The sequence below is a fragment of the Pagrus pagrus genome, assembly GCF_965226575.1.
Source record: "Pagrus pagrus genome assembly, chromosome: 6".
NCBI classification, from domain to species: Eukaryota; Metazoa; Chordata; class Actinopteri; order Spariformes; family Sparidae; genus Pagrus; species Pagrus pagrus.
This window is the reverse complement of record NC_140190.1, coordinates 13,585,533-13,612,033: the sequence shown is the minus strand read 5'-3', so window position 1 is coordinate 13,612,033 and position 26,501 is coordinate 13,585,533. Positions and strand designations below refer to the sequence as shown.

General features: G+C 39.1%; 4 protein-coding genes across 4 annotated transcripts in view; 2 read left to right on the top strand and 2 right to left on the bottom strand.

Annotated features, from left to right (window-relative positions):
* The first annotated feature begins 804 nt into the window (after positions 1–804).
* On the top strand, positions 805–4,859 carry uqcrh (ubiquinol-cytochrome c reductase hinge protein). The gene is made up of 4 exons (XM_084355916.1): positions 805–959; positions 1,275–1,316; positions 2,743–2,904; positions 4,621–4,859. The coding sequence occupies exons 1-4, from the start codon at positions 915–917 to the stop codon at positions 4,651–4,653; spliced, it is 282 nt and encodes a 93-aa protein (XP_084212042.1). The 5' UTR covers positions 805–914; the 3' UTR covers positions 4,654–4,859.
* A 4,782-nt stretch (positions 4,860–9,641) lies between these two features.
* The window catches only part of faah (fatty acid amide hydrolase), a 55,338-nt gene continuing 38,478 nt past the window's right edge, over positions 9,642–26,501 (top strand). The window contains exons 1-9 of the mRNA XM_084355912.1: positions 9,642–10,336; positions 11,009–11,122; positions 11,999–12,139; positions 12,314–12,447; positions 12,604–12,810; positions 12,919–12,959; positions 13,049–13,173; positions 14,278–14,403; positions 14,530–14,627. Of these exons, the coding sequence (XP_084212038.1) occupies positions 10,121–10,336; positions 11,009–11,122; positions 11,999–12,139; positions 12,314–12,447; positions 12,604–12,810; positions 12,919–12,959; positions 13,049–13,173; positions 14,278–14,403; positions 14,530–14,627 (1,202 nt within the window). The 5' untranslated portion in view covers positions 9,642–10,120. The remainder of the gene's footprint in view (positions 10,337–11,008; positions 11,123–11,998; positions 12,140–12,313; positions 12,448–12,603; positions 12,811–12,918; positions 12,960–13,048; positions 13,174–14,277; positions 14,404–14,529; positions 14,628–26,501) is intronic.
* LOC311259064 (GTPase IMAP family member 9-like) lies at positions 17,375–19,252 on the bottom strand. Its single transcript, XM_084355915.1, has 2 exons — positions 19,192–19,252; positions 17,375–18,564 (listed from the first exon to the last, which is right to left on the bottom strand). The coding sequence occupies exons 1-2, from the start codon at positions 19,205–19,207 to the stop codon at positions 17,528–17,530; spliced, it is 1,053 nt and encodes a 350-aa protein (XP_084212041.1). The 5' UTR covers positions 19,208–19,252; the 3' UTR covers positions 17,375–17,527.
* LOC311259063 (GTPase IMAP family member 9-like) lies at positions 20,383–23,608 on the bottom strand. The gene is made up of 2 exons (XM_084355914.1): positions 23,521–23,608; positions 20,383–23,148 (listed from the first exon to the last, which is right to left on the bottom strand). Exons 1-2 carry the CDS (start codon positions 23,534–23,536, stop codon positions 22,079–22,081), a joined length of 1,086 nt encoding a protein of 361 aa, XP_084212040.1. The 5' UTR covers positions 23,537–23,608; the 3' UTR covers positions 20,383–22,078.

Sequence of the window (26,501 nt, the reverse complement as noted above, 5' to 3'; positions counted from 1 at the left end):
GTTGTTCCTAACAGTCTGTTATAAGAATTAAATGGTTATTTCCACGCTGATGGATTTTACTCATATCTTTGCTTGATATTATTCTGATTACAATGATTTAAATTGCAATTCATTCGGGCATATATGATCATAAAGGCTTGTTTTACAAGCCACCAAGATCAGACTTCTCTGTCTGTGTCATGTTTTAAAGGCTCTGTTCAGTTCTTTTACTGCAGGCTGGGGAAAAAAGCAGTTTAATTATGGACCACATTTTGCACCTCCACCACAGGTTCTGCTGCCATAAACTATAAGATTTCTCTTAATTATAATGTAGAGAACTAGTCAAAATCATGAAAACAGACCTAAAATAGGCCTATACAAGTAGGCTAGACACAGGTTTCCAATAATTTACCTATTGTTTTTCAACACATCGCGTATTGATTTTAAATGCATGATTGCAGTGTATTGTGATTTTTTTTCTTCAACTTTTACTGCATAAAACCTCAGCTGAGTGAGAAGAAGGGGGAAATGTTGTGGCGTTATATGAGTATTTAATGTCTAATCAGTAAATCAGTCTGGCCTGTTGCGCCTCTGGACAACTTCTTGTGATCGCATAAAATTTAGGCTTTAAACCTGCATCACCACTAACAGTGATGAAGTCAGTTTGGTGTCTTCAGAGTTGAAATATTTGGCGGAGCTCATTTAAATCACCGTGTTCAACACAATTCTTTATTTTTGTATTTGACCTCTGTCACCAAGTGGGTGAACGGGACGTTTATTGTGAAAGTGCTAAGACCGGAAACTGTGAAAGTCCTACGACCGGAAGCTGTGTGTGGTTGTTTCCGCTGACTTGTTAGCTGCTCGTGTGACCTGCCCGTGTCCTCCAGCACTCGAGACTTGACAGCCGGTCATTTAAGGACAAGATCACCAGAATCATGGTTTTCGAGGAGAAGATGATCATGAACGGAGAGCCCGACGATGTTAGTAGCTTTCGCAGATTCACGACAGCTCGGCAGTGCCAGTAACGTTTGGTCGTTTTCAGCTAGCAGGCTAATACAACACGGCTAACTAAGCTAACGCTAATTCACCTAGCCTTAGCTTGCGTTAGCATTAGCCACCGTTAATATTCTAAAAGGTTGGAGCTGTTCACGCAGCAGAAATATAAGTGCATACTGGCTTGCTGGTTAAGCTAGCTGACTAGTTGTCGGACGTGTAATTAATACAAAAAACAACAGCGTTATCTGATGGGTTTTAGTGAATGGCGTAATTGATGTGGTTGTATATGTCTGTTACAGGAGGAGGAAGAAGAAGAGGAGGAGGAAGAGGAAGAAATGGTGGTATGTTTAAAGGAGATGCCCTTGTTTCTGTCTACTGTAATTACGCATTTGATAACAAGTCTGGCCGCCATTTTTATATTAGACTTGACTATTTATAGAATATAGCAATTGTCAAGCGAGGAAAGGAGCATTTATTTGTAGGAAGCTTCGGGAAAGGGCAAACAATATTACACCAACCAATAAAATACATTGGTGTTCAAGCTGTGGACCAATACTTAGCCCAAGGGTATGTTTACATGATATGTAACTACAAAAACCATGTGTACGCCTTTCCTCGCACATAAACTGGTGTTCATAAAGGATGAATGTGCGTACACAGTTTTCAAGAGAGGGTTGCAGGTGAAAGATGAGGTGGGAAATGAAACCTTAGAGTAAAACACTGTTCGTGTTGTTTGCCAATTTAACGGATTGTGTTATTATTATGTCGTCTGCACAACATCCAGTAAGAGGCACATTTATAAACTTAATTATAAAGTATTTATTAGTGATGGCTCTTTTTATTCTTTCTTTTCTATACTTTTTATTTATAGTGAAGACATCACCTCCCTGTTAATGGTCTTCTCATTTGATCCTCGATTGTGAAGCACTTTATAAATATGAATATGAGCTTTATATAACAATCATTGATCATCCCTCTGACGTCTAGTAATGATGATTGAGATATTACTGCAGTGATGGACTACAGGTGTGTGATGCGCACTGTAAATAGCCACAGCCATGCATAAGGGTCGAATGTATGACAGCTGTTTGGATGCTGTTGGAGAGCCTCACTATTGCGACCCAATCAGTTGTACTTTGTTTGTTCTTCCCACTGACAGGTCTAATGAGTGGTGGAGAGGAGAAAGGAATCGATATGCAAACAGATGTTTCAAGGCGTTTCTATGTCAATATATAGATAATTGTGAGAGTGGAAGTGAAGCTTGTGCACCTGTGCCAGTTTCCATAATGATTGAGGTTTATGAAACAGAATCGGACGTGCACACTACCATATAAATCTGATGTCTTTCCCCTACCTGACCAACAATGACCAGACATGGGGTCATTTCAGGTCCATCGCGGCCCCTCCCCGCAGAACTTTATCTATAAATACATGTCAGGTGTTTTCTCCCTCTCCATATAAAAGAGACCTCAATACTTGCATTGTAACACCCACAGAGTTTTAATAGATTTAAAGTTGAAGAAAATAAGGTTTCTGTGGGTGTGTTTTTTCTCTCTGTGGATAATGGAACATTTCCCCTCTGAATGCCCTGTACACTTTATCAGGAGAGGTTCATGGTCACCTTGGAGTTGGAGATGTTTAGATTTAGTTAATCCAGGTTTTAAACAGGACAGGATTGATTGATTGTATGCTGAATGTGTTTTATTGTTTATTATTAATCTGATCTCATGAAGGTACATACTCTGAATGCTGCATATTCTGTTAAAGGATCCTATTGATGCGATGCGACAGAAGTGTGAAGAGGCGGAGCATTGCGTTCACACTCGGTCGCGCCTGGAGGAGTGTGAGACCAGAGTTGGCTCTCGGTCTATGACAGCAGAGGATTGTACTGAGGAGCTGTTTGACTTCCTACATGCTCGGGACCACTGTGTAAGTGTGACATTTGTCAACTTTACCAATCAGAAAGCAAAACAATTGTAGGGGCAGACAAACTAAGTGAAGCAGCACATCATTGCTCGCAAAAAAAACCCTGACATACTGCAGTGTTGCCATTGGCCACTGGCACTGCTTAAATATACATTTTGCCTTTCCTTCTGACATGCCCACTTCTCAATGACTTTCTGGTCAGTCAGTCAGTCATCTTTGTCTCTTTTCGTTTGATAGCATGGCTAGTGAAGGTTGCTAACTGCCATTAAACAACAAGTGTTGTGCGAGCTTAATCAAATCAATTTTATTTATATAGCCCAAAATCACATTCACATTCCCTCAGTGGGCTTTACAATCTGTACAGTGAACGACATCCTCTGTCCTTAGACCCTCGATTTGAGTGAGGAAAAACTTGCCATGTTGAGGGGAAAAAAAACCTTTTAACAGGGGGGAAAAAATAGATGCAATAGATGTTGCATGTACAGAAAAAACAATGAAATCACAGTTTACAATTTGCATTGACAGAATATCTGATACAAATTATAATATATGTAAAGTGTATGGATCCAGGAGACGACTGAGCAGGCCGAGGCATCGCCAAGTGGTGCACGAACCAAACGACCTCCTCCCTACCGTGGTGACCTGGAAGAGGGCAGGCCACACAAGATAAATAGCAGTAAAACGGAGCTAGTAACGTGCACTACCTATAAATGATTATGTGTTCACATTGACAGATTAAAAAATAACTGGTCACTTTACTGAACTGCAGAAAGACTAAAAATGTGCCTCAAAGAGGCCAAGGTTCATGGCTCTTGTTCATCTTAAGCTTTCACCTGAAGACCTTTGTCAGCCACCCGCCATTCTTTTGTCCAGATGATGATTAGCCAATAAAGTTGCATGTGTTACTGTCAAATCTCCTTTGCAACAGTTTTTTAGAGTTCCCCTTGTACCAAAGTGAAATATCCTCACGGTGAACAATGATTCGTATTGTAAGGATGGATCTTCACAGATTTCAGGATACACTGTCTTTGTGTATTGACGAAATTACAATAATAGCATAAAAGGTCCTCACAACATGTGCAGCAAGGCTTTGATGCTCTGGCAGACATATGCAGCCCTTAACACATATTATTTTACTTTATTAAAATACACGTTATTTTATCTATGACCCCTTTCTCTTTTATTTGTAAGTATATCCTTACAGTAGGGAAAAGGAATGTAGTGTAGGTACTGTAAGATTGCCAAAGAGGTGCATGAAAATAACATTGATGTGCATGTCAATCACATATGTATAAGTAACATTAGCAGGGGTACATCAGTTTATAATCCATTTTCCGTTCATTATCTATAAACCTTTATACTTTGGAGGGTCGCGGGGGCTGGAGCCAGCTCATTGCAAAGTTAAAAAATAGTAACAAACAACCATTCAAGCTTTCATTGAAACCCACACAGGCACTGGGAGAACATGCATAACTCCTCACAGGAGACCCCAGCTGTCTGGCAGGTTCGAACCCAGAATCTTCTCGTGCTAAGGCAGCAGGGCTAACCACTGGACAACTGTGCTGCCAACATTAGTTTAAAATGAACAAAAATATATGATGGAATTGCTTTTGACCTCCATGTTACATAAATTAGTAACACTTGCAATGATCAGTTTACCTTACCTTGCACTGTATTGTGTGTTTGTATTAATGAACTATCCTCTCATGTCTCCTCTAGGTGGCGCACAAACTGTTCCATTCAGTCAAATGAAGTTGTCCCTGATTGTTGCAAAACTGGCTGATGACATTCTTCAAATATTGTATTATGTAGAGAACATGGTTTTAAATGCATCCATATGTGGATCTGCTGTATGTTAAATGTATGCTATACTGTATCTGCTCACGAGAAAAAACATAACTATTAACAAGGTAGCCTGAGTCGACATTTCATTAAAGTGGATGGCTTGAAAACCTTCACTTGTGTAACAAGTTTTTTTAACCCTCGTATTGTCTTCCTATGCACCTTTTGTCCTCTTGGGTCAAATTGACTCGGTCTGTTTTGACTGCTTATAAAGCATGAGGTATAAAATGATCACCAGGTTTTTTTGTTTCAACTTTTAAGTGAACATATATCTTACATATCTAACATATATTTTATACTTTGTAATTTATGGTATGATAGACCTAATTTTTTAGTAAAAAAAAACAGAAATTACTAATTATTTTCACTATGATTATGATCACAGGCACACAAGCAGATGGAATATCACAGACTGGTATATGTCAAAGTTTAGTCAGGACATTGTTTTGGAACCATTTAAATTTTTTTGCAAATAGTCACACCTGTTGTCCTCCTGGGTCAAATTGACCCAGTCTTGTTTGACTGTTTTATAAAGCATGAAGTATAAAATAATAACATAATTCTGTGTTACACTTTTTAGTCAACTTGTTTCCAACACATTACTGCACATTTTACATACATTTTTGTAATGTATGGTATAATATACCTAATTTCCATGAAATAATACCTAATTTTTGAGTTAAAAAAAAGGCAGGAATTATGAATTATTTTGACAATTGATAGGATCAGGGGCACTATATACCAGTCTGTGATATGTTGATGCATATCACAGACTGGTATATGTCAAAGTTTAGTCAGGATGTTGTTTTGAAACCATTTACATGTTTTTAATGGCAGCAAATAGTCACACCTGTTGTCCTCTCTAGAGGTAGATCAGAAGTTGTGATGAAATTAGGTTTACACATCCGTAGCTTTGAAGTTGTGTGTGTGAGAGTGTTAGAGGTCATTGTGTGTGTGTATGTCCATTGTGCTGCAGAGTGAAATGTGAAATGCCCCAAGGATGCTGTAAAATGCTGTTTTTTTTATTGTTATCTTGTCCCCAATTGGAGGAAGGCATATCAAAGCCCAATGCAATGCAATGCCCAATGTGTGTGTGTGTGTGTGTGTGTGTGTGTGTGTAGCCCCATGTAGGTAGATCACAAGTTGTGATGAAATTAGGTTACTTGGAAGAAAAACCAAAGTTCTGACATATTAACTTTTGAAAACGGCTCAAATTGACCCGAAGACAACAGGAGGGTTAATGACTATAAATCCAATAAAGTTTTGTCAATGATTGTTGTGAAGTGCAGCTTCCTGATGTAGACTCGGGAGTCAGGTTGTTCACCCGCTGTGTAGAGTTACTGCAGGTGATTATTACCCATGGAAAACAAGAAGGGGAGTTTAAGGTTTAAATTTTCACAGAAATTATGGTTTTTATCTAGGGACACTTAACTAATAGACACAGAAAGGAACAAAGGACACAATTGGAGGACAAGAGTGTTTGACTTCCTGCACACTCGGGACCAAGTATGACATTTGCCAATTGTAACGAATATGTGACATATATGATTTAAAATACACTTCAAAGGAGCCAAGGTTCAATAAAGTTACACCAACAATAGCACCGTTGTATGCTAAAGGGTTTATAGACTTCTGTGTCAGCATGTCATTTTAATGAGCCATTGTACAACTGTAAATTTATTGTATTACTTTTCCAACCTGGATGAGTTGGAATCCACCTCACTGATGGATATAAAAAAAAAACTATAATAATAATAATAATGATAATAATAATAATAATAATAATAATAATAAAGGTCTTGTTTGCTTGTGTAGGTCATATAGGCATTAGTTTTGAATCGAGACCGTCATAACCAGTTAAAAGTTGTAGTACTAAGTACTAATCTTCACAGATTTCAGGACACAGTCTTTTTGTACCAAAGAAATAATAAGCGGTCCTCACAAAAAAAGGTATGTCCCATGTGTGTACAGCTGGGCTTACATATAATTTTATCATTTCCGTACATATCATTTTGTTGTACAATCCAGTCTTGAATAATGATAGTGAGCATTTCTACAATACTTAAAGATGCTTCACTAAAGACAAAGGAGGGGCCACAGGAAACAATGGAGCTCTCTATTAGTAAGCATTAACATTTAACAGAGGCTCAGAGGGCTAGTTTCAGTGGTTAGACTTTGTAGCCTGACCTTAACATGAACTCCAGCAACTGACACTGAAATGAGTATCAGCACTGTAAAGTTCCTTACAGTGGCCTGTAAAACACTTCATTTGTGCCTTTATAAAGGCTTTATGACAATGAGTTGACTGAGGATTGTGGGAGTATTTTTGTTTGATAAATTTACCTTTAAAGGATGAATTCACCCAAAAATGAAAATTCAATAATTTCCAATCACACCCATGCAGATGTAAAGTCGGATGAAGTTTCGTAGTTCACAAAATATTTCGGGAGCAGAACAGCGTTGCAGCATTCCTCCAAATATCAAGTAGTTTAGGACTTAAAACAGAAAATGACAACTCAAAACAAAACAAAAACATAAATTGGCTCCTCACAGCTCGACCAGCGAGTCTGCGGAGACCCCAAGATGTGTGTAAATAATGTCTTTTCAAATCAATTTGGGATCTTCCGGAGACTTGGATAAAGCTGGATACTGGAGCTGCATGGAGTCTTAATGTTTTCTTTCAGGTGTTTTTTTTCAAGTCCCCATCTTCTTCACTTGTTTAAAGTCCCTCCCCTCTCATCAATTAAACCCCTGAAAACTCATCTCCTAAAAATTACATATTTTGGGGTTTTATTCCATGAAAAAAATCCCTACGTGGCTTTAAAATGGTTTGGATGTAACTCTACAACTTTGCGTTATTAAGTATGCAATGTTCTATTGATGTGACTTATTCTGGATGCAGCTTGTTTCCCAGCAGCATTATGTTAATGAGATTGCCTCACTGCACAAGATGACATGATTGGTTCCTTAAGTTTGTGACACATAGTGCCGAGGTCACATCCCTTCCCGTGGACATCATTGAACCTTATTTTGGAAAAAAATGTCTAAAGCAGAAATGCACAGCTATGGCGTTGGCTGGTTATTTTGCTCATGATACGCGTGTATACTATAAAAAAACACCATTTTTATAAGGTGAAAAACTTTCTCTGGAGGGGGTCTTTACGAGAATGCAGCAAAACTTTTTTTTTTTATTGTGAAGCTTCAGAAATGTTTTGTTGACCACAAAACTTAACCAGACTTTCCATCAGCATGGGACAGAAACCCTGAGAGGATAACTTTTTTTTGGTGAAGTCAAAAGTTTACACACACATAAAGAAAATGTCAATCATGGCAGTCTTCAGTTCCAAAGATTTCTACAGTCCTCATTTCTCTGTAATGGAATGAGAGAAACACAAACTACTTTGTCACAAAAAACATTCATGAAGTTTGCTTCAAATCTGAATTTACTATGGGTCTTCTGAAAATGTGACCAAATCTGCCGGGTCAAAAATATACATACAATAATTCTAATATTTGGTTAAATGTACCTTGCCCATTTTCACCTCAATTATGTGCTTTTCATAGTCATCAACAAGCTTCTGGCTGAAATTTTAACCACTCCTCTTGACCGAATCTGTGAAGTTTAACTAAATTTGTTGGTTTCCTGGCACCGACTTGTTTTGTCAGCACAGTCCACGATGGGGATCAAGTCAGGACTTGGGAAGACCGTTCACAAAACCTCAATTCTAGCCTGATTTAGCCATTCCTTTACTATTTTTGATCATTGTCCCGTTGGAACACCCAATAACACCCAATCTCCTGGCTGATGATTTTAGGTTTCCCTGCAGAATATGCAGATAATCCTCTTTCTTCATTATTCCTTATTTACTTTCGTTAGAGCAGCAGATCCACTGGCAGCAAAACAGCCCCACAGCATAATACTACCACCACCATGCTTGACAGTAGGTACGGTGTTCTTGGGGTGAAAAGCCTCACATTCTCGCCTCCATACATATGTCTGCTCATTGTGGCCAAACAACTCAATTTGTGTTTCATCTGACCAGAGTCTTCCTTCAGAGTCTGTCCATGTGATTGGCAGCAAACTTAAGTCGAGCTTTAAGGTGCCGTGTCTGGAGCAAGGGCTTCTCTCTTGCGCGGCAGCTCATGTTGATGCAAAACACACCGTCACCTGTCTTTCAGCAGCTTCTAATTAATTGCAGACTTATTTTTAAGTGTTTTTTGGTGGACTCTTGACCATGGGTGATAATGGGTGTATCAAACAAGCCCTATTTAAATGGTCTGAGAAAAGTTACCAGGTGTTATCAATCATAATCACTCAGAAGACGATAAGAGGCCATGCTACAAAGAAAATTTGATTCACAAAACTTTCTATAATCAACTAAATTGATTGTTCAAGTTACTGTGTTTATATTTTTGAGCCAGCAGATTTGGTCACATTTTAAGAATATAATAATAATAATAATAATAATAATAATAATAATAATAATAATAAATTCAGATTTGAAGCAAACTTCAGAGAGCTGTAGAAATCATTAGAAGTGTAGACTGTCATGCAGTGTTGCAAGTCCGCTTGTTATAAGCGACTTTGGGCTTGTTTTTCAGTAAAGTTGCTTGCAAATATCGTCAGTCGCGGGTTGTTTTCCAAAGTGTAGTTGCTTATTTGGGCTTGCTTTGCTCCCTGTACGAACCCCTCCTGATTCGCTCCCAGCTCTCCACAATAAAGCGAAACACGAACGCGATAGGTAGTTTGTCCTTTTCCAGGATCCGTCCATAACCCCGTTCCCTTGGTTACATGCATATGTCTTTTTCAGAGTTTAAAAGTTTAAGTTATTAAAAGTTTAAAAAGACAAGTTGACTGCGTTTACTTTACTGTTGTCTATACAAACAAAATAAATGTATATACTGTTATCAAGTGGCCTCTCACACAACGTGGTAGGTTAGCTCACCTGTTGGACTTTATTTTAAGTCGGTTTTTTTTGGGCTTGTTTCCATAGAGCTAGCTGCTTGTTTTCTCTCGCGAGATCTGGCAACACTGTTGTCATGATACACATTTTCTTTACGAGTGTATGTAAACTTTTGACCGCCACTGTATAATGACTGAGACGAGCAGCACTGGCGCCCTCCATCTTGTAAATCACATTGCCCTTACACAACATGCTTTTCCCGAGAGAGGCTTCCCTGTTGTTACGGCGGTTAGTAGTCTGAGTCAGTTTGCACTCATCACGGTGGAGTTGAAGGAGCTCCACCATGAATATTTAACTAAACACCTTAACCGCACCCACCTTTAAACGACAGCCGGGTGTGGGTCAGCCTTAGGAAACCAACAGTCATCCTTGCACTTGGAGCAAAGACGACCTGACGTTGGGGGGGGGGAACCATGGATAATGTGAAACTGTATCTTCGGGGAGTTGAGCTTGACAGACGGACGGCAGCAGGACTGGCCGGTGCCGTCGGTGTGGTGGGAGCCCTGACGGTGCTGGTCCGGATGGTCAGCAGCCGCCGACTCGCGAAGGAAAAGATCCAGAGAGCCAGAAACCGGCGAGATGAGAGCCTGCAGCGGGCTGAGCAGGCGGTGCTCCGCTACAAGGAGTCGGTGAGAGCTGGGGCTTGGAGGGAAAGTTGTAAACACCGTCTTACCTGCTTTTAACTCTGTTCAGTATCATGTTTAACACGAACGATGAACTGGCATCATGTGGTGCCAGCAAGTAAAACTACTGGAGTGAATTGCTTACTTTGGAAAAGTACAAAGTGTTCTTCTCAAATGCTTCACAGAGTACTTTTTTTAACTATTGATGTTTAATGCATTATCAATAACAGACTGTCAATCAGAGATCAGAGGTGTTTGTGTTGCTCCAGTCTGAACTCCTGCTCTGTTCTGCTCAGTGGTCATGGTCACCTCTCCAAACCTGCACCTGCTGCAGACTTTGTGTTTTCTTGTCTGTAGTATATAAATACTATGTAAGTACAAGTACCCCCACCAAAAGAAACTTTAATTATGTAGTATAAAAAATACACTGTAAGTACAAGTACTACATAATTAAGTTTTTCTGGTGGGGGTACCCCCCCCCCCCCCCAAAAAAAAAACCTACTTATGTAGTATACGAAATGCTATATAAGTACAAGTACCACCCACCAAAAAAAACTTTATTAGTTACTTCCACCCCTACTACTACTACTGCTACTTTTGGAGTATTTTTTGGAGAAATATTATGAGTATTTTTTCAAGTCTAATATTCTTGTGTGTGTGGGTTTGTGTGTCTTCTAGCATCCACTGGGCGACTCTGCTCTCATCTTGACGCTGTCCTTGTCCGAGTTGACGAAGCAATTGCAGGAAGGCTCGCTGAACCCTGAGGACGTGTTTTACTCCTACATGGAAAAGGTTCAATACCCAACGTGACACTGCTGACATGTTATATCCCAGCACAGAAAAACAATCATAGAAATAGATAATCAGTTTGAACCTTTGCTGACTTATCTGTCCTTCTTTTTGTTTTTTCTGGCCTTTTTGGCAGTGTCCCAGTCTGAGTATCATTATCAAATCCTAAACTAATCATTATATCCACAGGAATATAAATGCAAACTGGTATACCCTTGTTTGTATGGTGAAACATGTCCTTACAGTCTGGCCACACTGCCTGCTTGTGTAGTGCGTAGGGGCTGCCACGGTGGCGGTTTGTCTTTGATAAATATATCATAAATGATGACGTGATTTTTCCTTTACCGTGGCTGAAAGAGCGAGAAAACTGGAGGGGGAAAGAGAGAGAGGGAGGGAGGGAAAGAAAAAGAGAGTGCCTTGGAAAAAACCTGCTTTTCACCTGTTGTGTGTATTCTCTTCATGTCTTTGACATATTCTGCGTGTGTCACTATGTAACAGGCGTTATATAAAAATATATTTTTATATATTTATTATAAAGTAAATACAATCCAGTCAGTCAGCAGACATACAGTTGCTGTAGCGGCCTTATTTTAGATCACACTACCTTGCTCGGTCACCAACCCAAAGTCTGGGTATTTGATGATCGAGAAATGAGACTCAACAAACTACTACCTTTCTTCAGAATCGCCTCCACCACCTTTAAATCAAGTGTATGCACCATCTCGGTACTAAATATAGCCATTTGTTTGAGGCCTTTGGCCCACAGCAACTGTCATGCACTGTCAGCAAATACACATTTTTCTACTTTTACATTCTTTCAAGTTGTATCTTTTAAACATGAACCTGTCTGTGCTGTCTTTTCTTTTTTTTCCCTCACAGACTCTGGATCTAAACAAAAAGCTCAACTGCTGCACTGGGATTTTGTTGGACAGTTTTGATCAGCTGAAAACAGTTGCCTCCAACAAGGGAGGTCTCTTATATGGAGTTCCAGTTAGCATCAAAGATAACGTTGCATACAAGGTATTTTGTAGTTATGTATTACCTGTATTATTACAGGATGGTGATTACTCTGTCAGGCTCTCCAGCTATGTCTGCACTAAAACTATTATAGCATCAGCTCAGGTTTATTGTATGTCCTTGATGTGCTCCTGTCTAACATTGCTCTTTTTGTCTTTTTTCATTTCACAACACAAGAATTACGACTCTTCTTGCGGTGTGATCATTAAATTGGAGCAGCCTGAAGATAAGGACAGCGTGATTGTTGAAGTTTTGAAGAGACAAGGAGCTATTCCCTTTGTGAAAACTAACCTGCCCCAAGGCCTACTAAGGTAAGTCATTTTTAATCAGATCATTACTACATTTGGCAGTTCAGCAATATTCAGTCATATTTGTCAACACAAATGGCTATAAGTGATTTTTACATGTGCAAAAGGCCATGATACTTGTTACTTTTTTGTGCTTTTGTTTTATTCCTTCATCTCCAGCTATGACTGTAGTAACCCCATCTATGGGCAGACCGTGAACCCCCACAACTTCCAGAAGACGTCTGGAGGTTCGTCCGGTGGGGAGGGAGCTCTCATCGGGGGAGGAGGCTCTGTGCTTGGTATAGGCACTGATATAGGGGGTAGTATCCGTGCTCCTGCCTCCTTCTGTGGCATTTGTGGCTTTAAGGCAACATCCGGTCGGCTAAGGTGAGTTACTCTGCTTCAGTCGGATTTGTGGATGATCATTGTACTGTCATGACACTCTGCATTACATCTTTGCTTTGTTTTGATGTTGTGATTTCTTTGTGTTTTCAGTTCACATGGTGTAAGAACAGCTTTGCCGGGGCAAAAAGCTGGTGAGCTACATTTTTATCATCGTTGTCACCATACGGTGCTGTGAGTTCTGATAAAATTGGTCACTTTTTCTTATGCCTTACTAATTTAGTGCTCTCATCTTCTGGACCCATGGCGAGGGATGTGGACAGTCTGGCTCTGTGTATGCAGGCTCTGCTCTGCGACCACATGTTTTCATTGGACCCCACTGTACCACCCATACCTTTTAATGCCCAGGTTTGTCTACAATAAAAGAGCATGTTTTGAATGTAAAACTGGCAAAATATAGTCCAGCACATTATCCACCTTAAAATGGCGAATTGCCGTCACTGTTAGTTTTGCACAGTTGAAGCGTGTTAATGAGTGAGTTTTAGAGGTGGCGTGGGTGGATTTTATTGGCTGTTTACAATGTCAATATTTGTGCTGTTTCCATTCTTTATTCTGTGACCTTTCTGCCGGCTTCAGCTACTTATTTACCTTGTGTACACACTTTAGAGTTGTATCAGTCTACAGTACTTATCTAAATAGCGAGGAAAGGGAACATGACCAAAACTCTGTTGAGGTTAGCTGCTGGTTGTTTTCACTATAAATGTTCACTCTGGGGAAATGCACTCTGCTGTGACAATAATGAGTTGAGTTCACCTGTATAATGTTGAATGCGAAACATAAAGGAACATTATTATGCATTTATTATCATTATTCCAAAAAATATCCTGACCTGGCCTGCTGACAGTCAGCCGAGAACTACATTTGTGGACCCTAGCAAGGAAGATTTAACATGACTATGAGTAGATAAAGCGAAGACATGTTTTAAACCAACAACGTAAACCTACAGTTCATTATTGGTAGGTTTAAGCCATTCCTTTAAAGGGGCACTATGTAGTTTTGGAGAAGAAATTCAATAAACAAGTTGTTCTCAGAGGAAAATAAGGTCCCCAGACCACTGTTTGAAGCTAGAAAGGTGGCAGGGTCCGCCAAATATAAACAAAGTAAAACAGTATGAAATTGTGGTGTTCTTTAAGGTCAGTTTGTTTATTCAGTTTATCCAGTCATGAAAAGGAAAAGAGTGTGTTTATTTGGTTTGTTTAGGCATACAGAATCAGTCCATGAAGATCTTTCCCTTCTGATTAAAATGTATTCCACAGAAGTACATAGTGCACCTTTTAGGTTCCCAAAGTAAATAAATTAAGCTGAATTGAAGATTTAATATAAACAAAAAAGCCCCATCCTCCTATCCAAAGCATGTATTGGTTGTGTACCAAAAATGAATCTATTATTTTGTTAATGCTTATTAATGTCTCCAGACTGAGCAAAAAAGATGAAAATGTCTCTTGTCTTCAGATATACCAGAGCTCCAGTCCTCTGAGGATCGGTTACCTAGAAAACGACGGCTTCACAGGACCAACTCCAAGCATGGCCCGAGGCGTCAGAGAGGTCAAAGCCCTCTTAGAGCAAGCAGGACACACTGTAAGACCACACCACGCACAGACACACAACACTATATAAGTAACTGCAACATGAAATATGTGACATGAGCCACATGTTTATTTTTTGCAGTTACTTTATCTTCTTCTCTGTTATTTGGTCCTGTAGTTGGTGCCCTACAGTCCTCTGAAGATGAGTGAAGTTATTCCTGAAATGGTATTAAAGGGCATCCTTGGAGACGGAGCTACCACCCTGCTTCAGATCCTGTGAGTTGAGGTTCCCTTTAAGATCATTATAATCATTGTTAATAATTGAATTTATCTGATGAGCACTTTCAGGGCCTGCGCACCGAGCACCCTATTAAAATTCAAGGAATTGGAGTCATTTTGATTTTAATGTACAACTGAAATGCATTGTGCAGCGGCTAAGGATGCTCAAATACTCACAACTCGGCACATGCATCAGAGTGTGAAAATTGTTATTTGTAATGGGTCTTAAGCGTGATTTATGCTTCTGCGTCGTGGCGACGGCGTAGCTACGTCGTCGACGCAGACCTCTAGGTGGACCCTGTACCGTAGCGTGACGTGCGCCTCCAAAAAATCCTGACTACGCGTCACGTCGACGCGTCGAGACGCGAACGGCAAGGACTGGGATTGGTCTGCTCAGACCGTCATTTCCGGCAGTTGCTTTTCTGGTCAACAGTATAACAACACCGCCAGTTACTTCTGCTGCTTGCATGCTTGTCTCCTATTGCTTGTGAACTCCATGCTTTGTGAGATCCCAGCAGGGCAGGAGGAGTATTGGTGTTGTGCAGCATGTAGCTTGTAAGCCCCACACTGTGACCAGAATGCTACACAGCATACCATACATGCTCTCTCTCTCTTTGTGTGTGTATATATATATACACACATATACATACATATATAGATATATATTGATATATATGTATATATAAAGGCACTCGTTCTAGTTTAAATACATTTTTTCTCTTCACTTGCCTTAATGTGCTTATTATAAAACTTTGAATTTTCTAAATTATTATTATTGTTATTATTATTTTACTGACCTATTTCCTGATCCTTACCCTTGAATGTATTAGCCCGCTGGCACATATACAGCAAGTACATTACTTTGCAACCCTCCCACAATATTGCGACCAATGCTGTTGCCCCACTTACAAACTTCATCTATATGTATTTTAGTTATATATTTTTGTTTTTCTTCGTTGAATTCCCATGATACCTCTTTCATGGATATTACATTTATACCTGTTTTGATTTCTCTGTTTGACTGATTCATTGTGGCAGGGTTCGCCTAATTCCCTGTCCTTTGATTTCTGTTAGACAAAAGAGAATAAACCCTACGTCCCCCCGTATGAACAGGCTCTCTCAATGAGTCTTTGAGTTCAGGAAGGGTGACAGTGAGACCTTCAACAGCCAGCCTCCTCCCAAGGGCCTAATGGTCCCCTAGCTGGAAGCGGTGCTTTTTACATAAGCCAAATTTCCAACAAGCAGTCTAGCTGAGTTCAGTTCGTTACCTTCTGTTGCGGTACCTAGCACACGTGTCAGCTTTGCAGCAGTGAGTAAGGAGTGTGTGGTTGAGCAAGGTGAAAAGAACAGAGCAAAAGAGGGTTAACAGATACCATTGTGGGACTGTGACAAAATCTACCAACCTATTGTGGCTATTTTGCTCATAAAGTTCATGGACCTAACAAGGGAAGGCGTGAATGCATTTTCCTCTGTGTCCTTGTCATTGTTTTGCTCTGTTTGAACAGCAGAGGGCGAAATCATACTGCTCAAATAGGCAGACTTGTTCTCATAAGACCCGCCCTACTCCGCCTCTATATGGTTAATGCAGATTACAATGAATAATCACTGAACAGGAATTGTTCTCCTTCTGCTTCTGGTTCTGCTAGACTTACTTAAAGGAACAGTCTGTTGGTAGAAGCTGTGCTGCATATTCACAAATGTTAGGGCTGCATAACATACTAAAATATGAACATTGCAGTACAGTAAAAAATGTTCAACTCGGGACGCCCCGGTAGCTTGGTTGGTAGAGCGTGCGTCCCATATACAGAGGCTTCGTCCTCACTTCGGCCCAGTGTTTAAGTTGACCCTCTGCTGCGTATCATCCTGGCCCCTCTCTCTCATCCCGCTTCCTGTCATCTCTCTTAGCTGTCCTATCAATATTGCCATGAAAAGGCTAAAAAAAATAAAATCAATAAATCTGGACATTTAGAATATAAATATTGTCTGCATATGAATACTGATGCTATTGCAAATTGGACTGTTTGCTGAATTAAGATTAAATCATATCAAAAGAAAAAAAGAAAACAATTACGGGGTCCGTTATAAGCAAAACAGTAACAGTAGGAAATACCAAAGTAGTAAAAACTGGAAACAGTTTGTGAAGTAAAAGCTGCTTTATGAAAAATATATTTCTGACAGTTGTTGATTAGCATTTCCTGATCTACAGTTGTTTAATTGGATGCTCCACAACTACCTCAGTGTTAAACTCCACATTCCTGAAAAGGCCTGACATGTGACCTTTGAACTCTTGATTGTTAATAATTACTCTGACAAACGTTTCGTCTTCCATCATATCTTTATTTCATATTTTTTCTTGAGTTGTGTCATCAACAGAGCCAGTGAAATTAATGCTTTGATGGGAAATTATGCCCAAGAGGACAATAAATCATATAATACATGCATTTGCAAACAGCTACACATTCAGTGTCTATTAAAAGAAAATAACTAATAGTGTGCAGAAACAAAATGCAGTGGTTATATGACAATCCAAACTTAAAACTTGGGATTCATTATATGGAAAACAAGCCTTGAGTTATGATGTGATATTTAAAGTTTCAATGATAGACAAACATTTAATGTCACCCTACCCACCACATTTCTTTTCCTTCATGATTCAAAGAATCTTGTGGAAACAACACTAGATGGCAACGTTAGACTATGATGTGTGTGACTAAAATGCAGTGTTATTTAAAAAAAAAAAAAAAAAAAAAAATTGTGATTATAGTTCTGTGGATATTATTATTATTTTTTTATTTCATATCATATTTTCCTGTGTGTGGGAGCCACTAGTTCAACCATCCGGATCTATAACCACTCACTAGTAAAGGCTCCAAAAAACGCTTCCAGTTCCTTTTATCTCATATAATTACACAAGGAAAATTACCAAATGGATTGAGCCGCTCAGCTTCGACTCTGGCAAACACTTCATGCCCGGCCTGCACCCTGTTTCTTTCCTCTTGCACTTCTCTCTCATGATCTTCCTTCATTCTTTGCATCATGTTTGCCGTCTCCCTTTCTCTCTCCTCTCTCTCTCTTTCTCTCTCTCTGTCTCTCTCTTCCCTCTCCCTCTGCCTTTCCTCATTCATCTCCAGCTTCATCCTCTCCATCTCCTCCTCTCTCTCCTTCCTCTCCCTCTCTCTCTCAGCCTGGAGCTGCTCATTAATTTTCTTCATGGCTTCTTCATATTTTTTCTGAAGCTTTCTCTCCACTTCCTCTTTTTCTTTTCGTATTTTCTCTTCTTTCTCTTTTAGGATGCGTTGTTTCTCCTCTTCGAGTTTCCTCTCGGCCTCTTGGAACATCTTGTTGGTGTAGTGGCTTCCTCCGTTCTTCTGGGTTATATTTCTGATCTTCTGGAGCAGCTCAGTGACCTGAGAGGGATCATTTTTCTTATTGTTGAAGACATGGTACTGGCCGTTACATCTGGCCACAAGCTGTTGAAGATCTTCGCTGTCATTCACAAAGTCCTCGATAGGGCTGTCTTCAAGTAGGTCACCATGAGTGAAGAGAACCATGCTGTATTTGTCTGCTGCTTGGCCAAAGATTTCTTGAATCTTTTGCACTGTCTGCATTTCCTCAGCAGTGTATCTCCCCAGCCTGATGTTCACAAGGAACACATGGGGTCCAGGAGAAGCATAAGAGATGCACTGGCCTAGATCTTTAGATGTTTTATCCATACCAAACCTGGTGTCAAACAGGCCCGGAGTGTCAATTACACCAACCTGTTGCCCACCCACTGTAGCTTTGCCCTTAGAACAGTCTACAGTCATAGACTTGGCACAGAACTTTGATTCAAAGCATTTTCGTCCCAGAATGGTGTTTCCAGTGGCACTCTTCCCAGTTCCAGTCTTCCCCACCATCACTATCCTCAGCTCTGCATCATTTGTTCTGCTTGATCCTGTGTAGAAGAATGAGGGACATTGAATAAGATCATCTGGTCGTGCATGCATTGTACATCATTCAACTTAAACAACGATGGGGGAGAAGACAAACCATTCAAAAGACATTAATTCAGTTATGACTTTCTTTCCATGATCCAATGTGGCTTCAGTATACTGTTCAGTTAGCCACTTAAAGGAAAAGTCAGCAGTTGTTTTCAACAGCCCTCTCTGTCTGCTGAAAGTTAAACTGAAAGGTGTAAACTTGTCCAGACCAAGTAACCCTCACTACAGTGTGCAATTCAGGAAGTTACTCAGTATTGTAAGAGTCAAACATTGTATTTATCTACATTGAGCAACTCTATTTGGTCCATTTGAGGTTTACATCTCAAATTTTGACACAAGTTATATTTGTCTGCTGCCAAAAATAATTCTTCAAATATCAACAACATAATCCCAACATATGTCTAAATGAATGAGTAAGAAAATAATTGAGCATTAACATACAGTAAGAGGCATGATAATTTATAAGATAGAAAATAAATGTTATATTACAGCAGCACATTATTGTTACAGAAAATTAGATTCAGCCATGATCACTGTACAATAATTGGAATTTAAAACATGGATGCAGCATCATGACTTACCTAAGTAGGTGGCCATGTTTGGGTGAAAGAGTACCGAGTAGATTCAGCAGCTGAAGTGAAGATGCAGAGTTCAGAGCATCTGCTCCTGCTGCTGCTTTTATAATGGCCAAATGCACCAAACCACACCCACAAATAGCTGCATGACTCACAATGAAAGTGAAACTAAAGGTCTTGTGCTTGTTACAGTGACGGTGGGTTTTTTTAATGGATGGAGGAAACCACATACTGAATCAATGGCCAACCTGTTCAGCACAGTTTGCCTCGTGATGAAAGTGAAACGCATTTTACAACTCGCACCATAGAGCTCTACTTCAACAAATAAAATCAGCTTCATCATTTTCTCAGAGAATGAAAAAAATATATTGTTATTGTAGTTCTGATAAATGTACAATTATTATTTTATATTTAATATGTTCCTCCAAGGGACATTGAATAAGATCACCAGGTTGTGCATAAATAGTACTTTATTTAATCTTTACAATGATGCGAACCATCACTATTAGAGCTGGGACTTCAGCTCAGCCAAAACTTAACAGACACACCATTTTGCTCTGGATGTGAATGTACAGCTCTATTTAAACCTTTCTGAATATAAATTCATCATGGCTATTTTTCAATAATTTATTTTTCATGTTGAATTCTATACTTGCCTGTCTCTATAGTATAAAAATAAATCAGACATTATCCTCCATATACCAGCAAAAGAGATCATTAGTCAGCCTTTGTCAGTCTGCTGCTTATCAAACTCGGTAGCTGACCTTTTGCATAACAAGGATGCCTGTCTGCCCACTTCAGTCACAGTCACCCCCCCACTCTCTCTTCATCATTTACAAGAAATGGAAGGACTTATTTCAAACTGCAGGACACACCTCACTCATTGTTCTCTCTGAGGAATGTAACTGATCTGGTTTGTGGTACTTTAATTAGAACATACTGTAACAGTGTTGTGTCTACACTGCCATGTCCCTGTAGGGACATTACAGGGAGTTTGTGAGAAACAAACTGTACTTGTAAAAACTATATTGGACAGTTGTTAGTTTAGCATTTTCTTGATCTACAGCCATTGAAATTATTTGGATACTTCAAGGTGTCCACAACCGGTTCAGTATAAGACTCTAATTTCCTGAGAAAGTATTGACATGTGACCTTTGAACTTGTTAATAAGTACTCTGACAAAGGTTTAATCTTATACCACATCTTTATTTCATATTTGTTCTTGAGTTGCGTCATCAACATAGCCAGTGAAATTAAAAATCTTTGACATAGCCCAATCAACTGCACACAATGCCAGTAAAAGTAGTTTGATTACATTTGGAGGGAGACAGACTGTACCATACTTTTAGCACTGCGCTAGTCAACACTTCCCCTTCAAAGACATTTTTTAGGCACTTCCACAAAGAAAACTTTCCAGTTTGTTGTAAAAAGGGCATGTTAATGTTATGCCAGAGGATTATTACTTTTTCTCACTTTCTCGCTTGTGGTAAAGTAGCCCATAGTCTATTATCACATCTTTATTTCACATTTGTTCTTGAGTTGCATCATCGTCATAACGCATGAAATAAATTCTTTGATGAGAAATTGTGAGCAACAGATAAACAGAAATAATATAAGTATTCGCAAACAGTTACACAATCAGTGAGTGAGTAAAAGAAAAAAAAAGGTAGTCTGCAGAAAACAAAATGCAGTGTTTAAATGACAAACACAATATAATACAATTCATTAACTGGGAAACAAACCTGGAGTTCTGATCTGAAAAATATAAATCATATATAAACATTTTATACTGTCAAATGTTTCCCTTCACACCACATTTCTCTACATTCAGTATTCAAAACATTCTGTGGAAAGAACACAAGATGACAGTGTGAGCCTATGATGTGTAAGGAGGAGGTGTCCATTATGAGGAATTAACGGACGACGTGGAGGTCTGAACCAATGGATTTTGCGGAGGCTCCTGGTTATGGACACCTCGAAAGGCATTATCCCGCTTATATCATGGTCACTTGACAAAGAAAGAAAACATTTAAGACTATTTGTGTGTATTTTCATGTGTTTTGTGATCAAAATATAAAGTTATTCCCAAGCAGTTAGTCTGTTTCCCTGGCAACGCCTGAGAGTTTGACTTTGTCACGCTTCCCAAATCAATAAAAATGTATACGAACAAATGACTTGCCGGCTGCAGCCTAAAGTAATGAGTTAAATAGCGAGTAGGATGTGGGAGGATCGCTTGATACAGTAAGCTTAGAGGGTCATTGTAGCAAGGCTGAAGTGGGGAGTAAATGCACGTAGTTTAATCAGTTTTTTCAAATCAAACTGAGTTTGCTCACCTTTATATGAGTTACCCATTACTTATTATGGACAGTTCAGCCAGCAGACACTTTTTCATTTACGACAGCTTTGAGTGTAAGCTCCTTGTTGCAGCTTGTGTGTTTATAGCAACACCCTGTGGTGTTCAGAGGATAATACAGTGAAGGGCTGCACTTCGTGTTGTATATAAAACATTCAGATTTTTTAACATTTGATATATTTCACGAGTTGAGATGTCTGCAGCCAGCTGATGCCAGTGCCACTTGTTTTAGATACAGGCTATAGTGCATTGATTTAGAACAGTAATCAGGCAGTTTCACTGGAAGTCTCACTGTATCCAAAGTTAATTGACACCCTCCAGCCAATCAGAATCAAATATTCACCCACACCATGGTACAATAGTGACTAACATTCAGTATATAGCTCAACTTCAACAAGTAAAAGTAGCTTAATCACTCGGATTATTCAAAACGGAAAAAATAAAATAAAAAATAGATTGTGATTGTAGTTCTGTCTTTGATTTTGTAAATATATATTTTATTTGTTCCTCTGTGTGGCAGCTACCTGGATTGGGGACTGCTCATCTAAAAAGGCTCAAAAATCCACTTACAATTCCTTTCACAACTTTAATCACAGGATCAAATATATTTCTGTCCTCAGCTTCGGTTCTGGCCTCTCTCTCAAACCTGGCCTGCACCCTGTCTCTTTCCTCTCTCAGTGCTCTCTCATGCTCTTCCTGCATTCTGTTCATCATGATGGTTCTCTCTCTTTCTCTCTCCTCTCTCTCTCTTTCTCTCTCTCTGTGTCTCTCTTCCTTCTCCCTCTTTCTTTCCTCATTCATCTCCAGCTTCATCCTCTTCATCTCCTCCTCTCTCTCTTTCCTCTCCCTCTCTCTCTCAGCCTGGAGCTGCTCATTCTTTTTCTTCATCTCTTCTTCATATTTTTTCTGAATTTTTCTCTCCACTTCCTCTTTTTCTTTTCGAATTTTCTCTTCTTTTTCTTTTAGGATGCGTTGTTTCTCCTCTTCGAGTTTCCTCTCGGCCTCTTGGAACATCTCGTTGGTGTAGTGGCTTCCTCCGTTCTTCTGGGTTATATTTCTGATCTTCTGGAGCAGCTCAGTGACCTGAGAGGGATCCTCTTTCTTATTGTTGAAGACATGGTACTGGCCGTTACATCTGGCCACAAGCTGTTTAAGATCTTCGCTTTCATTCAAGAAGTCCTCGATAGGGCTGTCTTCAAGTAGGTCACCACCAGTAAAGAGAACCATGCTGTATTTGTCTGCTGCTTGGCCAAAGATTTCTTGAATCTTTTCCACGGTCTGCATTTCCTCAGCAGTGTATCTCCCCAGCCTGATGATCACCAGGAACACATGGGGTCCAGGAGAAGCATAAGAGATGCACTGGCCTAGATCTTTAGCTGTTTTATACTCTTCAAACCTGGTGTCAAACAGGCCCGGAGTGTCAATGACAGCAACCTGTTGCCCACCCACCGTAGCTTTGCCCTTAGTACAGTCTACAGTCATAGACTTGGCACAGAACTTCGATTCAAAGCATTGTCGTCCCAGAATGGTGTTTCCAGTGGCACTCTTCCCGGTTCCAGTCTTCCCCACCATCACTATCCTCAGCTCTGCATTATTTGTCCTGCTTGATCCTGTGTAGAAGAATGAGGGACACTGAATAAGATCATCAGGTCGTGCATACATTGTACTTCATTTAACCTTTACAATGATGGGAGAGATACACTATTTGATCAACAATAATTTAGTAGTTATTTATGCTTTACACGTCAAACTTTGTTACAAACTACTCAGCAAAACAAAAATTCTTCCAACACCTACAACATCATCCCAGTATATGCCTGTATAAATCCATCCATAAAAAAGCATAGACATAAAAGGTATGATCATTAAAGAGGTTAAAGAGGTTAATTAATACTATGACAGTAATATAGAGGCATTACAGAAAATATGATGATCAGGGTTTTATCACTGTAAAATAATTGTTCCTTTTTATAATGACTTACCTAAGTTGGTGGCCATGTTTGGGTTAAAGAGTACTGAGTAGATACAGCAGCTGAAGTGAAGATGCAGAGTTCAGAGTGTCTGCTCCTGCTGCTGCTTTTATAATGGCCAAATGCACCAAACCACACCCACAAATAGCTGCATGACTCACAATGAAAGTGAAACTTATGATATCTCAAGGTAGAGAGGTTCATTTACAGAAGTCAGCTAAACAGACAAAGCACTAGAAGTTGATTTATTTGTCATTTTGCAAATGTGATAGCATTACAGAATGAAATGCATGTTTTTAGCTTTGCTTGTTGTATGTACAGTATGTGCAATGACCGTGTAAAATTCTGGCCCTCACATCAATGTGAAGGCAGTTTTCATAAACAGACATTCAGTATTTGAAACCTTACTAATGTATTGCCTTCAAAGAGAATGATGTTCTTTCAGGAAGAATAACAACAAAAATATAAACATACTAAATAAGAATACATTAATTTGTACAAATAACCATGGAAAAACTTTACTACGCTGCCAGATGCACTTCAATTTGAATCTCATGAATAAATATAATTATAATATGCAGGTTTTTTGACTTTGTCTCTCTTTACATGAGAGACATCATTTTACAATATAAAGCATAGTTTTAACTTCATGGCTACAATATGATGAGATTGGCCAAAAGAAAAGTGAAATGACGTGGAATTATTTAAAATGAGAATATTAAAGTCTTGGTCATAATGTACTTTATTATAAAGATTATTAGCTAGGCATGATCCTCCATATGCCAAAAGAGTTCATAAGTCAGTGCTGTATCTTATGCAATTGGATGTGTTTGTCAGTCTGCTTCTTATCAGCCATACTGATACACCTCAGCTGACCCCTTCCTTTATTGTTTACAAGAAATGGCATCACTTCTTTCAAACTGTGAGAAAGAAGTGCAGAAGGAATTTGAGAATTGAAGGAATTTCATTTCATTTAATCAGTCAGTCAGTCAAAAATAACAGTCTGTATTTAATAAAATGAGCTCTAACTGTTTGCTTTAAGTAAATATCAGCTGATTTGGTAACAAAATGGTAGGACTATTTCCGTTGTGGCTTGAATTAAAATATATTTACAGTCTTATAACTGCAAATTATTGTATTCAGTATGCAAAATGAATACATTAAATCACAGTTAATCATAATGTGTGAAAGCTGATGAGTACCTTGAAGAAATGGAAACAATATTTTCTAAACCTGGACTATTTTAAACATGCTGTTCCATTTACATTTGAAAGGTCAAGCAGTGCACATTATCACAAGGAGCTGAAAAGAAGTGCTGCTGTTTCTTGTAAATACTTAAGGTAGGTGGAGCTTAGTGTCTGAAGGTAGGTGGAGCTTTGTGCTTCTTTGTGCAGCAGTGTCTGCACTCTTGAAAAAGTGCTGCCATTTCTTGTAAATGGAGAGGGAGGTGAGAGCAAAGTTTGAGGTGTACAGGTAACAAAGGTTGATACAGGAGTCAGGTAAATGGGCTTAATAATTGTCATTTTTCAACACAGCATTGCACAATGAAATGGAAGTTGTAGCCTCTTAGATGCTATAAACACCTAAACACATATATGATATTTAAATTAGACTTGAATAAAATAAATTAAAACAATACAGTTACTTATATACATACAGTATATACCTATACAGTATACGTGCAGTGGGGTCCAAAAGTCTGAGACCACATTGAAAATCTTTAATATTGTCACATAAACTTGTGAATATTGAGAACACTTGAAAGTAAGAGAACCTGTCAGAAGTGAAATTGTTATTCGCAGGGCCTCTTTCAGCATTAAACTCAAGGTTTCTAAAGGAGCAGGGCATATACAGTAACTCTAAAACACTTTAGTCAAACTGGATCAGTTGTATCCAAAGCACGATCAAGCAGACCCAAAGTGACCACACCATCAGAAGATCGATACATCGAGCTTAGTCCTCCATATACCACCAAAAGAGATCATTAGTCAGCCTTTGTCAGAGCTGGGACTTCAGCTCAGCCAACTTACCAGATGCTCCATTTTTGTCCTAGTGTGTAGTTGTTGCATGTTAAGCCCCATAGAGAGCAGTAAACAACACACAATGATAGCAGAATAGGTCATGTTTTCCTAGAGCTGTATGAGACATACTGATACTTGTATTAAGCAGTAGAGAATTGTAATGTAATCTGTTGACGTACAGTCCGTTTGGATAAGTTATATAATTAAGTGTGTTTAATATTAAGAGCTGTAACACAGTGAATCATTTTGAGTTTCTTTGTATTGTTTCTCTCTGTTCCAGCAGTAGAGTTACAGTAGCACACACACTCACATGAAGCATTTATCTCCAGTATTATTTATTTATATTACCAACACAGCTCTGTGCTGTACTTCAAGATTCAAGTGTGTGAAAATAGTTTTCTAATGACACTTGGGAAGTTATTGTGGTTAGATTAATTATGCTTCACATTTTGCCAAAGTAGGTATTTGATTAGGATGTTTGAAGATGTAACTTCCTTTGCATCCAACACATGCTTTTGATTCCATTTGTTACATCGACCCCAGGTGGAGTAAAAAGAAAGGAGATGCTGGGGAGCTGCTTAGTGTGGGTTCAGTCAAATGTTTGACCCTACATCGAGCCAGCTCGCAGCCTTAGATCCTTGGGCGGGGCCCTTCTAACCGTTCCAAAGTTGAGGTTAAAAACCAAAGGTGATCGTGCCTTCGCCATCAGGGCCCCTCGGCTTTGGAACGCCCTGCCTGAGGAGATAAGGCTCGCAGGATCGGTAACTTCTTTTAAATCACTTCTTAAAACCCATTTTTATAGACTTGCCTTCATGTGATGTCGTCCCTTTGCTTTTGCTCCTACTGTTTGAGTTTACTATATTAATTTATTTGTTTTGTTTATTTTACCCATTTTGATTCATTTCCATTTCTTTATTTTGTTTATTTTATTAATTTTGTTTTTCATTGCCTCTGTTCTTCAGTTATTTGTTT

What these genes read in the sequence shown, in the direction of transcription:
- uqcrh (XM_084355916.1), top strand. Translation starts at nt 915, where the DNA reads ATGGTTTTCGAGGAGAAGATGATCATGAACGGAGAGCCCGACGAT. An exon ending in TGAACGGAGAGCCCGACGAT is followed by an intron (nt 960 to 1,274) that starts GTTAGTAGCTTT and finishes TGTCTGTTACAG; the next exon opens with GAGGAGGAAGAAGAAGAGGA. An exon ending in TACATGCTCGGGACCACTGT is followed by an intron (nt 2,905 to 4,620) that starts GTAAGTGTGACA and finishes TGTCTCCTCTAG; the next exon opens with GTGGCGCACAAACTGTTCCA.